Source organism: Doryrhamphus excisus, linkage group LG7, assembly GCF_037039965.1.
Source record: "Doryrhamphus excisus strain RoL-2023G ecotype Guam linkage group LG7, RoL_Dexc_Guam_v1.1, whole genome shotgun sequence".
NCBI classification, from domain to species: Eukaryota; Metazoa; Chordata; class Actinopteri; order Syngnathiformes; family Syngnathidae; genus Doryrhamphus; species Doryrhamphus excisus.
In genome coordinates this window covers 19,746,251-19,763,981 of record NC_136363.1, presented here as the reverse complement: position 1 = coordinate 19,763,981, position 17,731 = coordinate 19,746,251, and the positions used below count along the sequence as shown (strand labels likewise).

Sequence of the window (17,731 nt, the reverse complement as noted above, 5' to 3'; positions counted from 1 at the left end):
TTTCTGCACGGGAGTTAAAAAAAAAACAGCAGAACACTCCTATCATCTGGAGATGATCATTTTTGCAGTAGATCCCCAAAAACAGCATAATGCTCTTATCATTTTGAGGATCTTTGACAAGCATTTTTGCATTAAAAAACAGCTTAATGCTTTTCTGGATCAAGGATCTTTTGATTGTTGTTTTTTTTTCATTTTTTGCAGTAAGGCCTTAGAGAATCTTTTCACGTTTTTAAAAGCATCCGAGTGGTCACGTCAAATACACAATCTTTGACTGGTGTGTTTACAGTAGCTCCTATCAGAGAACCTGCAAAGAAAGCAGCCTATGACAGAGCCTTGCAGCAACGTCATATAGAAAATAAAAATACCGTTGTTATGAAAATGCCCCCCTCCCTCACACGGAACAAGGTAGTTGAATAGCCCTGACCTTTGACCTATGGTAATATCAGTAGTGTAAGTCACACATCCTGCTCAGGGGGTCCAAACGAAGGCTTCATCAGTGGTAACATGGACACTGCATTACAACAAAAGGGAGATATGTAAACAAAATGAAAGCCGGAAAAAATCTCGACATCTCCGCAGAAAGCGGTGAACTGTAGGGATACAGGGGGGAGGGGGCTCTTGATGCCGGGACCAGGGATTCCCAAAGGAAACACAGACCCTTAAAACTTAAATCCATCACTGAGGACTTCGCTACTGAGGAGGAAACTCTTCCCGTTAACAAGACAAGACCAATGTGGATTGGACGCAAATCTTTTTTTGTGTGAGGGGGGGGGTGGGGACAAGACATCAGAGAGTAGTTGTAGAAAACCTGAGAACTCAATATCTATTACATAAAGACCTGATTTCTGCTATAAAATTAGAGTTTTCTGTACAGCGCTATCGTATATGAACAAAGCCGAATGACGTCGCTGCCTTCTCATCGCGCTATGAAAAGGCACGCATCATTTTCAACCACCGCGCGGCAGGAAACTGTGGTCGTGCTCGTTTTCGTGGTTTTTTGTTTTTTCTTTTTTACAAAAAATAGACTCATTCTTCACATTAAAGTCACAGAACAAAAAAAAAATCATGTGTGTGTGTGGCCCGTTTTGGATTTTTTTTTTTAGGTTTCGTTGGTCGGATTTCTAGCAATATATAAAAGGCCCAAAGTGGTCAATTTGGATCCCCGCCACCCCCCTTTTACCCCTCCCATCTCACAAATTAGATTAATCGTATTAAATTGCACTGTTGTGAGAGTACGGTGTCGGTAATACTGTTTTGCCTCATATTATGAAAAGATATGAAAAATACATTTCTGTCTGTACATTACAAATCCCAAAGACAGACAGAGGAAAATAAAGTGCCACAATTCTTGGCCTGCATAGATTTGCAGTAAGCGGTATTGCACATTCCACACTTCTCTGTGAGAAAACACAACAAATAAGAAAAATGTATCATGTGTCGACGATGAAAAATTCCAGCAATAAATTGGAATCAAAAGGCAACATACAGAAAAGATACTCCCAGTCAAACACAAGAAATCATCATAATAATAATAAAAATCATTTGGGTTTAAGTTGGACTGAATAAATAATAATAATAAATACAACAAAATCAAATGAACACAAAAGTAATAACTATCATGACCATATAGTGTATTATTATTATTATTATAGCCGAAGCTTATCTGTGTGCTTGATTTGGTCCATTCATATGCGAATTAATAGATAACCGTAAAGCATATATAATAACCAGATTATGTATAAATACTCCTAATTCCATATTATGGATCTCAATCTACTTATTTTTTTTATTGTATTAATCTACTTTAACTACTTTATCACTTAATAAAGGACTACTTTTTAAAGGTATATACGCGGGAGAGTACATTTTTAGCAGTTTAGGTGAAGAACAAGGAGGAAAAAACTAGCTTAAAAATGTTAATTACTTTTTGTCATGTGATGCTGAATTGAAACTGAAACCAAACACACACACACACACACAGAAAGGGGAACACATTTACACAACAGGTGATATGTTTTTTTTTTGTTGGTTTTAAATAGATCGCTACAATGTAACACCCAGTTTGTGGGTTTGCCCCCGCCCCCTTTTCACATTGCTAATAATGGTACCTTCCGTTTATTTACAGCAAACTAAGCACCGGAAAATAGTCTTTTAAAATGCATGCTTTTTTTTTATACATATAAGTTTCATTTTTTAAGTCTTTTATGTACAAAGGGTGGGGGTGTGGGGGCGTGGGGGCGGGGGGTCTGCACTCCTGTGATGGATTCCGTCCTGTCCTGTCCCGTCCCGACGCGGTGCAGCGATTGTTCAGGATTTCACAACAACACAAGTAAAAGGAACTTGCCATGCCATGCAAAAATATCTTGCAGTGTATCGATATCCGTGAGCCGCCCCCCCCCCCACATCTCCCCCAAGAGGTTGCCGCCCCTCAAAAGGGTCCCTCCGAGCAGTCACATGCTGGTTTCACAAGTAGGTGACAGGCTACCGTCGCCTGGTATCAGGTGGATGTCGGAGGTAAACATGTGGTTCTCTACTTTATGTCCGCTTTGGTTGGTGTCCGCCCCCTCGGGGGCTCCGACCCCGCCTTGGCTGCAGTTCTGTGCGCCTGACTTAGGCGACGAGGGCGCACCGGAAGCGCCCGCTACCTCCATTAGGTGCTTCTCAGAGGATGGGTCTTCATCGCCGGGTGGGGTGTCGACTACCAACCGCTTCGGGGACAACGGGCCCCCATCGTCGTCGTCTTCTTCTTCCTCATTAGGTGGGAGCAGTGGCTCGGAACTTGTGATAAGCGGCGAGGTCTCCCCTTCTGGTGACTCCTCCTCAAGGTTGCTGGAGCTGATGTCCCCCGGAGACGTGGTACTGGGCGGCGTCGGAGGTCCCTCCGTGGATGTCCGGGTGACTTTTATTTTAAGAGGGTTGTTCCCTCGGAGAGATTTTTGTATGTTCTCTACGGCGCTGCTAAAACTCTCGCCTTCCCTTATGTGGAGTTCTGAACCGTCACCTGATTCGTAGAAGCCATCTTTGAGGATGTTGTCTTCAGGAATCTGATCCGGATGGGGCCTCAGATCCAAAGTCGGTGGTACACGTGGGTGTCTGATCTCGCATGGACCTGCTTCCAAAGAAGACCGGACTTCTTTCATTTCCACCTCTTCCTTTAATGTGGTTTCTGGACTTTGAGATCTCTTGGGCGAACCGGGGGCGGTCATGGTGGTGCTTAGCGTACTCGCTGAACTTGCCGTGTTAATATTAGTGAAGGACTGGGACTTGGTCATGTGGTTGTACATCTCCTCCAGTTTTTGCACGTTCAGATGCTGAGGAGTTCTGCTGGTCCATTGCGGACTCCCGGTGGTCGTGATGGTGATACGTTGGGGTGAGCTCTGCGCTACGGAATCCTGGGTTCTTTTATCCGGCGATTTAAGGTTGGTTTCCGAGGTGGCTGATCTGGTGGAGCCGCCCCATCGGTTCGGTGTCAGGTGGTTGTCCAGTGAGGTTTTATCGTCTCCTTTCTCCACTACGACATCAACTAGTTCCATACTACGAGCGAAGGCGTCTTTAAGGTTCATGGATACGATACTTCCATTCCTTTTGGCTCGCTCAAGAGCTTCTCGTCTTTTGATGGCCTTCTCCTGCCTCTTCTGCTCCTTGTAGAACTCAGAGAAGTTGTTGACGATAATAGGAATAGGCAAAGCGATGACCAGTACTCCGGCGATGCAGCAAAGACCGCCGACGATCTTTCCCAGCAAAGTCTGCGGGTAAATGTCGCCGTACCCCACCGTCGTCATGGTAATGGTGGCCCACCAGAACGAGGCAGGGATACTGGTGAATTTGGTGGCATCTTCGTCCTTCTCAGCGAAGAAGACCAAGCTGGAGAATATCATGATGCCCATAGCGAGGAATAAAATAAGCAAACCGAGTTCGTTGTAGCTCCGCCTTAAGGTGAACCCTAAAGACTGGAGTCCCGTGGAGTGCCTGGCTAACTTCAGGATCCTCAGTATCCTCATGATGCGGAAGATCTGCACCACGCGGCGCACGTTTTGGAACTGCAGTACGCTCTTGTTGGACTCGGTTAGGAAGATGGTGACGTAGTAAGGAAGGATGGCCAACAGGTCGATGACGTTCAGGGGTCCTTTGAAGAACTTCCACTTGTTGGGAGAGGAGAGGAAGCGGAGCAGGTACTCCATGGTGAACCAGGCGATGCACACCGCCTCTACGTGCGCCAGCTGGGGGTTGTCGTTGGCGTGGCCGAACTCGTCCGAGACCTGGAGCTCCGGTAAGGTGTTGAGAGACAGAGCGATGGTGGAGAGGACGATGAACAAGATTGATATGATGGCCAGAATCTGTCAACAGAAAGAAGGGAAAATAATGTTATTATATTGACCCCAATATAAAAAAGTACTTTTGTGCTAGTACTCTATTTGGGTATTTGGCCTTGAAAAACAATACATGTTGCTATATAGGATAAAGATTATAGGGTACAAATTTTAGGGTAAAACATTTTAACCACTCTAATGGGTCATAACCTTACAAAGATCTTGGTATGTGTTAGCATGCTACCAGGTATATTGCTAGCATTAAATACACACTTAGCGCTGTTAGCATGCAAACTGTTAGCATAGTAGCTACAGTACTGCAGTTCGCCATCAGCATTGGCAACATTCACGCAAACGAACTGTTAGCATACTAACATACTACTACAGTTCGGCATCAACACTGACAGCATTCACACAAACAAACTGTTAGCATACTAGCTACAGTACTGCAGTTCGGTATCAGCATTGACAACAATCAGGCAAACAAACTGTTAGCATACTAACATACTACTGCAGTTCCGCATCAGCATTGACAGCATTTACGCAAACTAACTGTTAGCATACTAGCTACAGTACAACAGTTCGGTATCAGCATTGACAACATTCAGGCAAACAAACTGTTAGCATACTAACATACTACTGCAGTTCCGCATCAGCTTTGACAGCATTCATGCAAGCGAACTGTTAGCATACTAGCTACAGTACTACAGTTCGGTATCAACATTCACGCAAACGAAATGTTAGCATACTAACATACTACTGCAGTTCGACATCAGCATTGAAAGCATTCACGCAAACAAACCGTTAGCATACTAGCTACAGCACTGCAGTTCGGCTTCAGCATTCACAGCATTCAAGCAAATTAACTGTTAGCATACTAGCTACAGTACTACAGTTCGGTATCAGCATTGACAACACTCAGGCAAACGAACTGTTAGCATACTAACATACTACTGCAGTTCCGCATCAGCATTGACAGCATTCATGCAAACGAACTGTTAGCATACTAGCTACAGTACTGCAGTTCGGCTTCAGCATTGACAACATTCAGGCAAACAAACTGTTAGCATACTAGCTACAGTACTACAGTTCGGTATCAACATTCACGCAAACGAACTGTTAGCATACTAACATACTACTACAGTTCGGCATCAGCATTGACAGCAGTCACGCAAATGAACTGTTAGCATACTACCTACAGTACTGCAGTTTGGTATCAACATTGACAGCATTCACATAAACGAACTGTTAGCATACTAGCGAGAGTACTACAGTTCGGCATCAGCATTGACAGCATTCAAGCAAATTAACTGTTAGCATACTAGCTACAGTACTGCAGTTCGGCTTCAGCATTCACAGCATTCAAGCAAATTAACTGTTAGCATACTAGCTACAGTACTACAGTTTGGTATCAGCATTGACAGCATTCAAGCAAATTAACTGTTAGCATACTAGCTACAGTACTACAGTTCGGTATCAGCATTGACAGCATTCACATAAACGATCTGTTAGCATACTAGCTACAGTACTGCAGTTCGGCATCAGCATTGAAAGTATTCACACAAACAAACCGTTAGCATACTAACATACTACTGCAGTTCTTGACCATAATGCTAATTAGTGAATCATGCAACGTTTACTTTTAACCCTTGCCAAACAGAGGGTTATCATTGTTTTTAAAAACAGGATGAATATTCACAGCTAAAGAATAGCTAAATAAAAATAAATAAAAAATGATATAATGTTTGTTTCAAATTGCCCATTATAGCTCAGGTACGGAAATGACTAGAGTGAATTTCATCGAGTGCAATAGATATGCATAAATAGAAGCTTAAAGGAACGAAATAAACGACGCGAATCAAAAAAAGCGCGTGCAGGAACGACACCGTGTGCATGCCTCGGAATAAAAAATGAGCCTCGCGGTGTGCAAAAGGAATATAAAACACGGGCCAAGCATTGTGTATAAAGTGGATTCATGCGCCCGTTAAAGTAAAGAGTCAAGCAGGAACTAAATAAGTCATTAAGACGTTGAATAAGTGCAGCCTATAGCAACACAATCTACAATTACAACGTATAACGAGGCCACAAATTTTGGCACGATGCGGCGTCTATGTGTGTGTGTGTGTTTTTGAGAGGCAGCGCCACCTGCTGGTGACATTAAAGCAATCACCATTATGTGAGATCATTAGAGGTTTTACTCATACTGAATGTCACATTAAGACGCTATTGTTCTGCAGGGCCGACAAAATCCTGTGATAAAAATTCATAATCCTGTCCGGGTTAGCTGTAAATCTTTTCCCACGAAAACCCAAGTTCTTGTCCTCCTTATTAAATTGGTTCATGAGGAGTCATCTTTAGAACCTCGTAATAAAAACCATGCAAAGCAACCGAGAGGGGTGTCACGGCTCACATGAGGAAGTGTTGTCACTAAATGAATGTCACTGCTGCTACTTATTGGGTTAAACCATTTATCAGATAAGCGGGGCAAACCAGGGCCTCGCCCCGTTATGTCTCTTCTCCTGAAGCGCTCGCTGCACACAAAAGGGAGTGAAAACTTGGCAAAAAAAAAAAAAAAAAAGCACCCTCACTGTGTTCATTTTTTCTGACCGCTACACTAAGCTACAAAGTGGCACTGCAAAACAACCCACTGAAAATTTAGTGCGCTAAGTTGAATCACCGTGAAAATTAGCATGCATGTTTAAGAGACTGACAAACACATGGAAGAAAAATTTTACAAAAATTGGTCGAAAAACATGGCTGCCATCAACCAAAATGTCTTGGATTTAACAACTAAAGTGGGATCCTTGAGCATGTTAAAGGATCCATTCATTCATTCATTTTCTACCACTTATCCTCGGCATGTTTTTAGAATGTTTACCGAGTACCCGGAGAGGGTGGAATTGAACTCGGGTCTCCTAACTGTGAGGCCGCTAACCACTCGAGTGCCGTGCAGCCCCTGACATTATTCAAGTTTATTTAATCCTCCTTGGTTAGCGTAATGATTCCCTTTCAGAAGGTCTGACTCAAACCAAAACGTACTCTAACCGAATTATTCATTCATTCATTCATTTTCTACCGCTTATCCTCAGGGTCGCGGGGGTGCTGGAGCCTATCCCAGCTGTCTTCGTGCGAGAGGCGGGGTACACCCTGGACTGGTCGCCAGCCAGCCAATCACAGGGCACATATAGACAAACAACCATTCACACTCACATTCATACCTATGGACAATATGGAGTTGCTAATTAACCTAGCATGTTTTTGGAATGTGGGTAAACCCATGCATGCACGGAGAGAACATGCAAACTCCACACAGAGATGGCCGAGGGTGGAATTGAACCCTGGTTGCACGCTAACCACTCGTCCACTATGCAGCCCAAATCAAACATTATTTACTTATTATTTACTTTAAGCCAAAACAGTCGATGCGCCAGGATCTCTCCTAAGACGGATTTGACCTAAAGACGGCCCGGCAGGGTCACGGTCGGGCCAGTCATGGGATCTGATTGGCTTAGACGAAAGGGTAACGTCTACAGATGATTAGGCGACTTGTGACTCAGAGTCGGAAAGTAGCCTTTGGACAGCTGACTGGTGCTAATGTCTACTTTAGCATGACAAGGCTCTTTCAGACTATTGTCTATGGGGTTTATTTAGCTAACAATAATCCGAAATTGGGCTGCACGGTGGATGAGTGGTTAGCGTGCAGACCTCACAGCTAGGAGATAAGGGTTCAATTCCACAAGCGGCCATCTCTGTGTGGAGTTTGCATGTTCTCCCCGTGCATGTGTGGGTTTTCTCCGGGTACATGCTAGGTTGCTAACATGCTAATTGGCGTCTCCAAATTGTCCATAGGTATGAATTGTGAGTGTAAATGGTTGTTTCGCCCAATCACCATGAAACTGACAAGCGAGTGAGTGAGTCTCAACATCTATTATCAGGGAGGACCTGGGTTCGATTCTCCGCACCGTTTTCCTCACAAAAACATGCTAGGTTAATTAGCGACTCCAAATTGTCCATAGTTATGAATGTGAGTGTGAATGGTTGTTTGTCTATATGTGACCTGTGATTGGCTGGCCACCAGTCCAGGGTGTACCCCGCCTCTCGCCCCATAGACTCTGGCACCCCCCCCCCGCAACCCTCATAAGGAGGATAAGCAATAGAAAATGAATGAATGAATGAATAATTTGGTTAGAGTACGTTTTGGTTTGAGTCAGACCAAATCATGACGCTAACCAAGGAGGATTAAATAAACTTTAATAATGTCAGGGGCTGCACAGCGCATGAGTGGTTAGCGCGCAGGCCTCACAGCTAGGAGACCCGAGTTCAATTCCACCCTCTCCGGGTACTCTGTAAACATTCCAAAAACATGCTAGGTTAATTAGCGACTCCAAATTGTCAATAGGTATGAATGTGAGTGTGAATGGTTGTTTGTCTATATGTGCCCTGTGATTGGCTGGCTGGCGCCCTTCCAGTCCCTTCATCTCATTTATGTTCTCAATTTGTGGGTGGATAAATTGAGCTCTCTCTCAGGGATTATATATATTTTTTGCAGCAGAATCAATCCAGGTGATTAGGGTATGGTAATGGGCATTGATCCCGGGGACTTGTGCGTGGTATTTCATCATCTACCGGCGGTGTGACGACCCCATTAACAACCAAGTGTTAAATGAATGATTTACTGTAATAAGTTCATCGACCGGATCAAGTTGCCTTCATTAATTCCGACACGTGTTTATGGCTAAATTTAAACGGGGGAATACGCTGATGACTGCTTAGACCGTTCCACTCCAATATTGTCGGTAGTGAGTTTGTTGACGATCGCCTCTAATTTTGTATCAACATTTGCAATAAAAAGGACTGTTGTAGCCCCAAATTACCAGTGACAGAAGCTAACAAGCTAAATACATTGCATACACTTATTCATTCATTCATTTTCTACCGCTTTTCAGGGGGGTCGCGGGGCGGGGGGGTGAGCTGGAGCCTATCCCAGCTGTCTTTGGGCGAGAGGCGGGGTTACAAAAAAAAAAAAAAGTAACATGATCGATGGAACAGACGAAATAGGAGTCGTTTCGCGGCACATACAAAATATGGTCTGTTCAATGGCTTCCTAACAAAGTGCGAAATCTCGGCGCTTGAGTTAAAAAAATCATCTGTGAAGCATAAACATGCCTTTTTTTCAACTGTATTATATGTACATTGTACAGTTATATGTTTTATTACTGACTAATAAATAATTGCAGATATATTTAACAATTTTTGGGCACAAAAATGTATTAATTTGCAGGGCCATGAATATTGAGTCTATGCAAATGAAGCTACTGTCATCTTGTGAAGTTCATTCATTCATTCATTTTCTAACCTACGCGGGGGGGGGGGGGGGGGTGCTGGAGCCTATCCCAGCTGTCTTTGGGCGAGAGGCGGGGTTACAAAAAAACCAAAAAAAGTAACATGATCGATGGAACAGACGAAATAGGAGTCGATTCGCGGCACATACAAAAGTATGGTCTGTTCAATGGCTTCCAAACAAAGTGCGAAATCTCGGCGCTTGAGTTAAAAAAATCATCAGTGAAGCATAAACATGCCTTTTTTTTCAACTGTATTATATGTACATTGTACAGTTATATGTTTTATTACTGACTAATAAATAATTGCAGATATATTTACCAATTTTTGGGCACAAAAATGTATTAATTTGCAGGGCCATGAATATTGAGTTTATGCAAATGAAGCTTGTGAAGTTAATTCATTCATTCATTTTCTACCCTACGAAAACAAAAGTAAACAAAAAGTAACATGATCGATGGAACAGACGAAATAGGAGTCGATTTGCGGCACATACAAAATATGGTCTGTTCAATGGCTGCCAAACAAAGTGCGAAATCTCGGCGCTTGAGTTAAAAAAAAATCATCAGTGAAGCATCAACTGCATTTTATGTACATTGTACAGTTACATGTTTTATTACCTACTAATAAATAATTGCGGACCGAATGAGATATATTTACAAATTTTTAGGCTCAAAAATGTATTAATTTTCAGGGCAATGAATATTGAGTTTATGCAAATGAAGCTACTGTCATCTTGTGAAGTTAATTAAAAAAAATACATCCAGAAGTTTCTTGGAGTAACAGATGTTAATGCTAATTTTAGAGTCCCGGGCGATTATTTGCATGTGCAAATACATCTTCGGGAGACGTTGCGTTTAATGGAAAAGGTATTAATTGGAGTTGTTGCTAAATATCGCAGAGCTGAACATGAAGCTTTTACTTTTAAAGAGTCATCTCTGGAAAACTTCCAGAAACTTCACAAAAAACCCCCAAAAAAAACAGGATATGATTTAGATATTTAGTAGCCACCCACTTTTTTTTCCTTGTAGTTCCTCTCAGGTTCCGAGCGGTATGGAAGAACGCCAGTTCTTTTCGGAACTGCACCTCAATTTGGAAGCTGTCGTCTTTGGATGAGATAATTACGTTCTCAAGATGAAAAAAGAGCAAAAATTGATCCATCTGAGTTAATTCCAAATCCAGCAGGCTAACTATCTTTGGCAAGGCTGCATGATAATGAAGGCTTATTATTTCAACAAAGCCTAAACTAAGCTGTGCATGTATCTTTTAAAAAGCCTCCACGGGGGGGGGGGGGGGGGGGGGGGGTCAACAACGGCGGTGAATCAGAAACCCTGCTGCATCGCTACGAGTAATTTGCCTCGTCATCAGTCAGCAAGTTTATACGTAGCGGTCCTCTGTGTTTTAAGTTCAGGCACAGCGCGAGTGTAAATTGCATGGCTCTGTCTCTCAGTGAGGGGCCTCCCAATCAGCATGTGGGGGCACGCTTTGCATATTAAGCATTTTCCACTCAAAGTGGCTCCACATTTGTGATTCCGACTGTCCTTGCTGATGGTAATAGCGGCTAAAAGTGCTAAATCTCCATTGGGTATGTTTATCAACAGAAGGTGTGGAATAACCCTCTGTGGACTGAGGTCAGAATAACGGTCTCAAACCGGGACCCACGTCGCAACTCACTTTTTTTTAAATTTAAGTCTAAACCAAGCTAATGTATTTGTTTTTCATCTTTTTTAACATTAAAACACATAATTACTTGCCCAAAAGTGCATTTTAAAGTAACGATGAAAGCAGTTCAGGAACAAGATGCCCGCATGCATACAAATGTAGTCCTCCCTCGCCACAGATGTTATTAAAACAGCGCTGTTCCGTGCTCAAAATTTCAAGCATGGTTATAATTCATAACGCCGCCTACAGAGAACATACTAACTTCTTATTTCTAAAAATCATAAATACTTCAACTTGCTGATATAGTTCATCTTCAAAACAGCTAAAATAATGCATAAGGCTAAAAAGAACCAATTATGTAAAAATGTCACGTAATACTTCTCTACAAGAAATGATAAATATGATATCAGGGAAGAACTACATTTGAAAGACAAACAACCATTCACACTCACATTCATACCTATGGACAATTTGGAGTCGCCAATGAGCATGTTAGCAACCTAGCATGTTTTTGGAATGTGGGAGGTAAAACCCACGCATGCATTGTATGGTCAAAAAAGAAAATAAAAAAAATTGTTTTAATTTAATTTGTTTTAAATTAATTTGTTTGATTTAATTTAATTTGTTTGAATTTAATTCAATTTGTTTTAATTTATTTGAATTTAATTCAATTTGTTTTAATTTGTTTGAATTTAATTCAATTTGTTTTAATTTGTTTGAATTTAATTCAATTTGTTTTAATTTGTTTGAATTTAATTTTTTTTAATTTTATTTGTTTGAATTGAATTTGTTTGAATTTAATTTGTTTGAATTTAATTTGATTTGTTTGAATTTAATTTAATTTGTTTTAATTTGTTTTAATTCAATTTGTTTTAATTCAATTTGTTTTAATTTAATTTAATTTAATTAGGAAAGCAGGAAGTGAACAAATGTAACAGTTACTGATTGTAAAAGTACCAGATGGAGGGGTAGGATTTAATAAGCTTTGCTTCTTCCTACTCCTTTTGGACATGTGGAACCGTGAACTGATGATGTGATGCATTCAATTGTAATCTGATGCATGTTCAAATGAAATGAAACCATTACCATTACCATATTTCTGGTCTAAATGACTGAGTGGTTAGCACTCAGGCTTCACAGCTAGGAGACCCGAGTTCGATTCCACCCTGGACCATATCTCTGTAGCCAGGAAGTAGCACACAAATAAACAAATAGTCCCACGCTGGTGAGAACTTCACCTTGTTGGCGAAGGTAAAAATATTTTTCCGCATTTTCCCTGCAATGACCAACACCAGCAACCACCTCGCTCTCTTTGTTTTCAGCCGCTGCTGCTGATGTTGATGTGAAAGTCACCAGTAAGTGGCCGCAAGGTGACGTCGAGGGCAGTGGTGATGGACAGATTACAGAGGAAGGGCGCAGAGAGCGAGATAAAAGAGCGCAACAAAGATCAGTGAGATTAGAAGTTTTGCCAAACATGGAAAAAAAAAAAAAAAAGGGGTCTGAAAGTCGCCTTGATTAGGTTCCAGCAACACCTGGAATAATCAGGACATTGTCCAAATCCTTATTTATCCTTCTTTAACGTGACATTCCTCACTGTCCTTTCTGTTTTTTCGGAAAAGTGCTTAGTCAGGAAATGTGCACAAATATGACTGACAGTTCATGTGCCGCCACATCTGTCCTGAATATAATCCGAGGAACGTGAGACGGAGTAGCGAACGGTGGATATAGCGATTTATTTCAGCCGAGGAGTGGCTTTAAATAGATTTATCGATAACCGCATTGCTAAATTTCTCTCCAAGGGTGACAGCAGGAACTGTTTTTTTTGCTACGTTAACTGCTTAGCAACACCCGGTCAGAATGTGTGTGACTTGCATTTGCATAAATTATTTTTTTTTTTGCGACTGTAAAAAAAAAAATAAAAAAAAAAAAAATGATTGAACGTGTCTTGTTAAAGGTGAAATGTCACACTTTGAAGCAGTTAACGCTGATGAATTGTCCATGCAGCACGTCAGGCTAATTTCATATTTTATGGAAGACACATCAATCTATCAAAAAAAAAAAAAAAAAAAAAAAAAAAAAAAAACGCGGTTTGCTGACACGGCTGTGTTGCCTGATCCATGCAGCAAAGGAAAAGAAGTCCATAAATATTTCATACACAGCACAGTCCCGCTTCTGAGCACCAAACAAAATATTTCTCCAGTATCATTTCAATAAAGAAATGCAAAAATATGGCATATATGCGGGGGTGGCGTTGAACAATATGTTTACAAGAGTGTGAAAAGAAACCAGATGTAGTTTTCCAATGAGCTGTGAAGAATGAAAATGAGGAGTAGTAATTGATTCGCGGCGGTGTCGTCCATTTAAGAGTATACTCCTTATTTGTATTTCTTTGTGGATGCTTCGGTTTTTTTTGCTGCACACAAAAAGAGTGAAAAATTGCCAATACGGTACACGCGCCCCTGCTGTGTTGCCTATGCTTTTATTTGTGGACAATACAAAACATGGTAGCGCTGTTTTTTTAACGCGGGATTGATGTAAAAGCTATAAAAACATTCGCTGTGAGTTTAGGTTGTTTCGTTCAATCACCGTGAAGTGAGTCTCAACATCTATTTTCGGGAAAACCTTGGTTCGATTCTCCACAGTTTTTTCTCCGAAAAACATGCTAGGTTAATTAGCAACTCCACATTGTCCATAGGTATGAATGTGTGCAGGGTGTACCCCACCTCTTGCCTGAAAACAGCTGGGATAGTCTCCTTCCCACATTCCAAAAACATGCTAGGTTGCTAACATGCTAATTAGCGACTCCAAATTGTCCATAGGTATGAATGTGAGTGTGAATGGTTGTTTGTCTATATGTGCCCTGTGATTGGCTGGCCACCAGTCCAGGGTGTACCCCGCCTCTCGCCCGAAAATAGCTGGGATAGGCTCCCTCCCACATTCCAAAAACATGCTAGGTTGCTAACATGCTAATTAGCGACTCCAAATTGTCCATAGGTATGAATGTGAGTGTGAATGGTTGTTTGTCTATATGTGCCTTGTGATTGGCTGGCGACCAGTCCAGGGTATACAAAGCCTCTCACCCGAAGACAGCTAGGATAGGCTCCCTCCCACATTCCAAAAACATGCTAGGTTGCTAACATGCTAATTAGCGACTCCAAATTGTCCATAGGTATGAATGTGAGTGTGAATGGTTGTTTGTCTATATGTGCCCTGTGATTGGCTGGCCACCAGTCCAGGGTATACCCCGCCTCTCGCCCGAAGACGGTTGGGATAGGCTCCCTCCCACATTCCAAAAACATGCTAGGTTGCTAACATGCTAATTAGCGACTCCAAATTGTCCATAGGTATGAATGTGAGTGTGAATGGTTGTTTGTCTATATGTGCCCTGTGATTGGCTGGCCACCAGTCCAGGGTGTACCCCGCCTCTCGCCCGAAAATAGCTGGGATAGGCTCCCTCCCACATTCCAAAAACATGCTAGGTTGCTAACATGCTAATTAGCGACTCCAAATTGTCCATAGGTATGAATGTGAGTGTGAATGGTTGTTTGTCTATATGTGCCTTGTGATTGGCTGGCGACCAGTCCAGGGTATACAAAGCCTCTCACCCGAAGACAGCTAGGATAGGCTCCCTCCCACATTCCAAAAACATGCTAGGTTGCTAACATGCTAATTAGCGACTCCAAATTGTCCATAGGTATGAATGAGTGTGAATGGTTGTTTGTCTATATGTGCCCTGTGATTGGCTGGCCACCAGTCCAGGGTGTACCCCGCCTCTCGCCCGAAAATAGCTGGGATAGGCTCCCTCCCACATTCCAAAAACATGCTAGGTTGCTAACATGCTAATTAGCAACTCCAAATTGTCCATAGGTATGAATGTGAGTGTGAATGGTTGTTTGTCTATATGTGCCCTGTGATTGGCTGGCGACCAGTCCAGGGTATACCCCGCCTCTCGCCCAAAGACGGTTGGGATAGGCTCCCTCCCACATTCCAAAAACATGCTAGGTTGCTAACATGCTAATTAGCGACTCCAAATTGTGAGTGTGAATGGTTGTTTGTCTATATGTGCCCAGTGATTGGCTGGCTGGCGACCAGTCCTGGGTGTATACCCCGCCTTTCGCCCAAAGACAGCTGGGATAGGCTCCAGCACCTCCACTGTCCATGTTTTGTAAATGTATTTTTCATGCATGTATTATTGCGACATACATAGAATAGTTTCACAATATTCAATTCTAAGCAGTCCTGAGGACCTGCAGGGGTTTGTGAAGAAGATGGAGCAGTCAGCAGGGGTAAGAATAATTGCTGCTAAGAACACAATGGCCCCTGTGGCTCGGGAGCGACCACTGTGTTTATCATTGCGCAACGACGTTTACATGGAGGAAACAAACACACTAACGCAAGAGTTCATAATGTGCTCGCCTGCATGCATGCATGCATGCTAATAACTGCAAAAACATAGAATAGCTTACACGGTCCCTGCTTCTTAAAACCCTCCCACCCCTGGAGTCTCCTGATAACATCATCCATCTGAGCTCAGCGGCAGAAGGAGGCTGGGGAAGATGGAGCACCGACGAAAGGCATACGTGTGCGGTGCTTTCCAGGAATTTACTCGGAATAAGAATGACTCTGCCGTCACCTCGACTTTCACAGATAAAAACCAGTAAAACCTCAAGAGTGAAGAGGGGAACGCAAACACAACATCTTTCACCTCGCCTTTCTGAAAAAAAAAAACTGCCAAAAAAATCTGAAGAGAATTTCCGCCGTCATCTTCAAGTACAGTCTGCTGCATCATGGGACGTCAAACAACAAAAAGCAGCAGCTTTAACTTTCTTTCTTCTGTGATCCACAGCCTTTACCAGTGAGCTGCTGGATGATGGACAAGGATTTTAACCGTAAAGAAGAAGAAGCTTGAGAGGTCCCTTGGGAAGGGGGGGGGATTCAATTTCAAGATATCAGTCCGAGAGATTACCATGATGAATTCCAACCATATGTGATAACGTGACATTTCAGGGGAAAGTGTGTGGAGATCCCAGCATCCATACTAATGCAGGGGTGCAATTATTTTTCTTTAGTCTTAGATTCTAACTCCATTACTTTTCTTCAAAACATAACTCAATAACAAAAAATACACTTCCATACACTATATGGAAGCTATATAAATACATGGGGGCACAACTCATTCATTCATTTTCACCCTGGATTGGTCGCCAGCCAATCACAGGGCACATATAGACAAACAACCATTCACACTCACATTCATACCTATGGACAATTTGGAGTCGCTAATTTACTTAGCATGTTTTTGGAGTGTTTCCGGAGTACCCGGAGAGGGTGGAATTGAACTCGAGCTAACCACTCGAACACTGTGCAGCCTCTGACATTATTCAAGTTTATTTAATCCTCCTTGGTTAGCGTCATGATTCCCTTTCAGAAGGTCTGACTCAAACCAAAACGTACTCTAACCGAATTATTCATTCATTGATTCATTTTCTACCGCTTATCATAACGTGGGTTGCAGGGGTGCTGGAGCCTATCCCAGCTGTCTTCAGACGAGAGGTGGGGTACACCCTGGACTGGTCGCCAGCCAGCCAATCACAGGGCACATATAGACAAACAACCATTCACACTCACATTCATACCTATGGACAATTTGGAGTCGCTAATTAACCTAGCATGTTTTTGGAATGTGGGAGGAAACCGGAGTACCCGGAGAAAACCCACGCATGCACGGGGAGAACATGCAAACTCCACACAGAGATGGCCAAGGGTGGGAATTGAACCCTGGTCTCCTAGCTGTGAGGTCAGCGCACTAACCACTAGACCGCCGTGCCGCCCGAATTATTCATTCATTCATTAATTTTCTACCGCTTATCCTCATGAGGGTCGCGGGGGTGCTGGAGCCTATCCCAGCTCTCTTGGGGTGAGAGGCGGGGTACACCCTGGACTGGTCGCCAGCCAGCCAATCACAGGGCACATATAGACAAACAACCATTCACACTCACATTCATACCTATGGACAATTTGGAGTCGCTAATTAACCTAGCATGTTTTTGGAATGTGGGAGGAAGTCGGAGTACCTGGAAAAAAACCCATGCAAACTCCACACAGAGATGGCCGAGGGTGGGATTGAACACAGGTCTCCTAGCTGTGAGGTCTGCGCGCTAACCACTCGACCGCCGTGCAGCCGAGTAGTGAAACTAAGCATTGGGATGGTATATTTCATGAAGTAACACCTCCAACTTTTTGGTGGTCACTAAGGAGTCAGGCCGATGATGAACAGCACCTCCTCTTCCTCGACTACTCTACCCGAACATTGTCTGTTGTCAACCTCAATGCTGCCTCACACACACACACACACACACACACACACGTCTCACGTTCCTTTCATGTTATGTGCCAGACTTGCAAATCTCAATCAGGGC

At 42.7% G+C, this 17,731-nt stretch overlaps 1 protein-coding gene across 2 annotated transcripts in view; it reads right to left on the bottom strand.

The window, feature by feature from the left end:
* Positions 1–183: 183 nt before the first annotated feature.
* Positions 184–17,731, bottom strand: part of kcnb2b (potassium voltage-gated channel subfamily B member 2b) — an 88,527-nt gene continuing 70,979 nt past the window's right edge. For both annotated transcript variants that reach the window (XM_058060161.2, XM_058060162.2), the window contains one exon: positions 184–4,337. In XM_058060161.2, the coding sequence (XP_057916144.2) occupies positions 2,451–4,337 (1,887 nt within the window). In that variant the 3' untranslated portion in view covers positions 184–2,450. The remainder of the gene's footprint in view (positions 4,338–17,731) is intronic.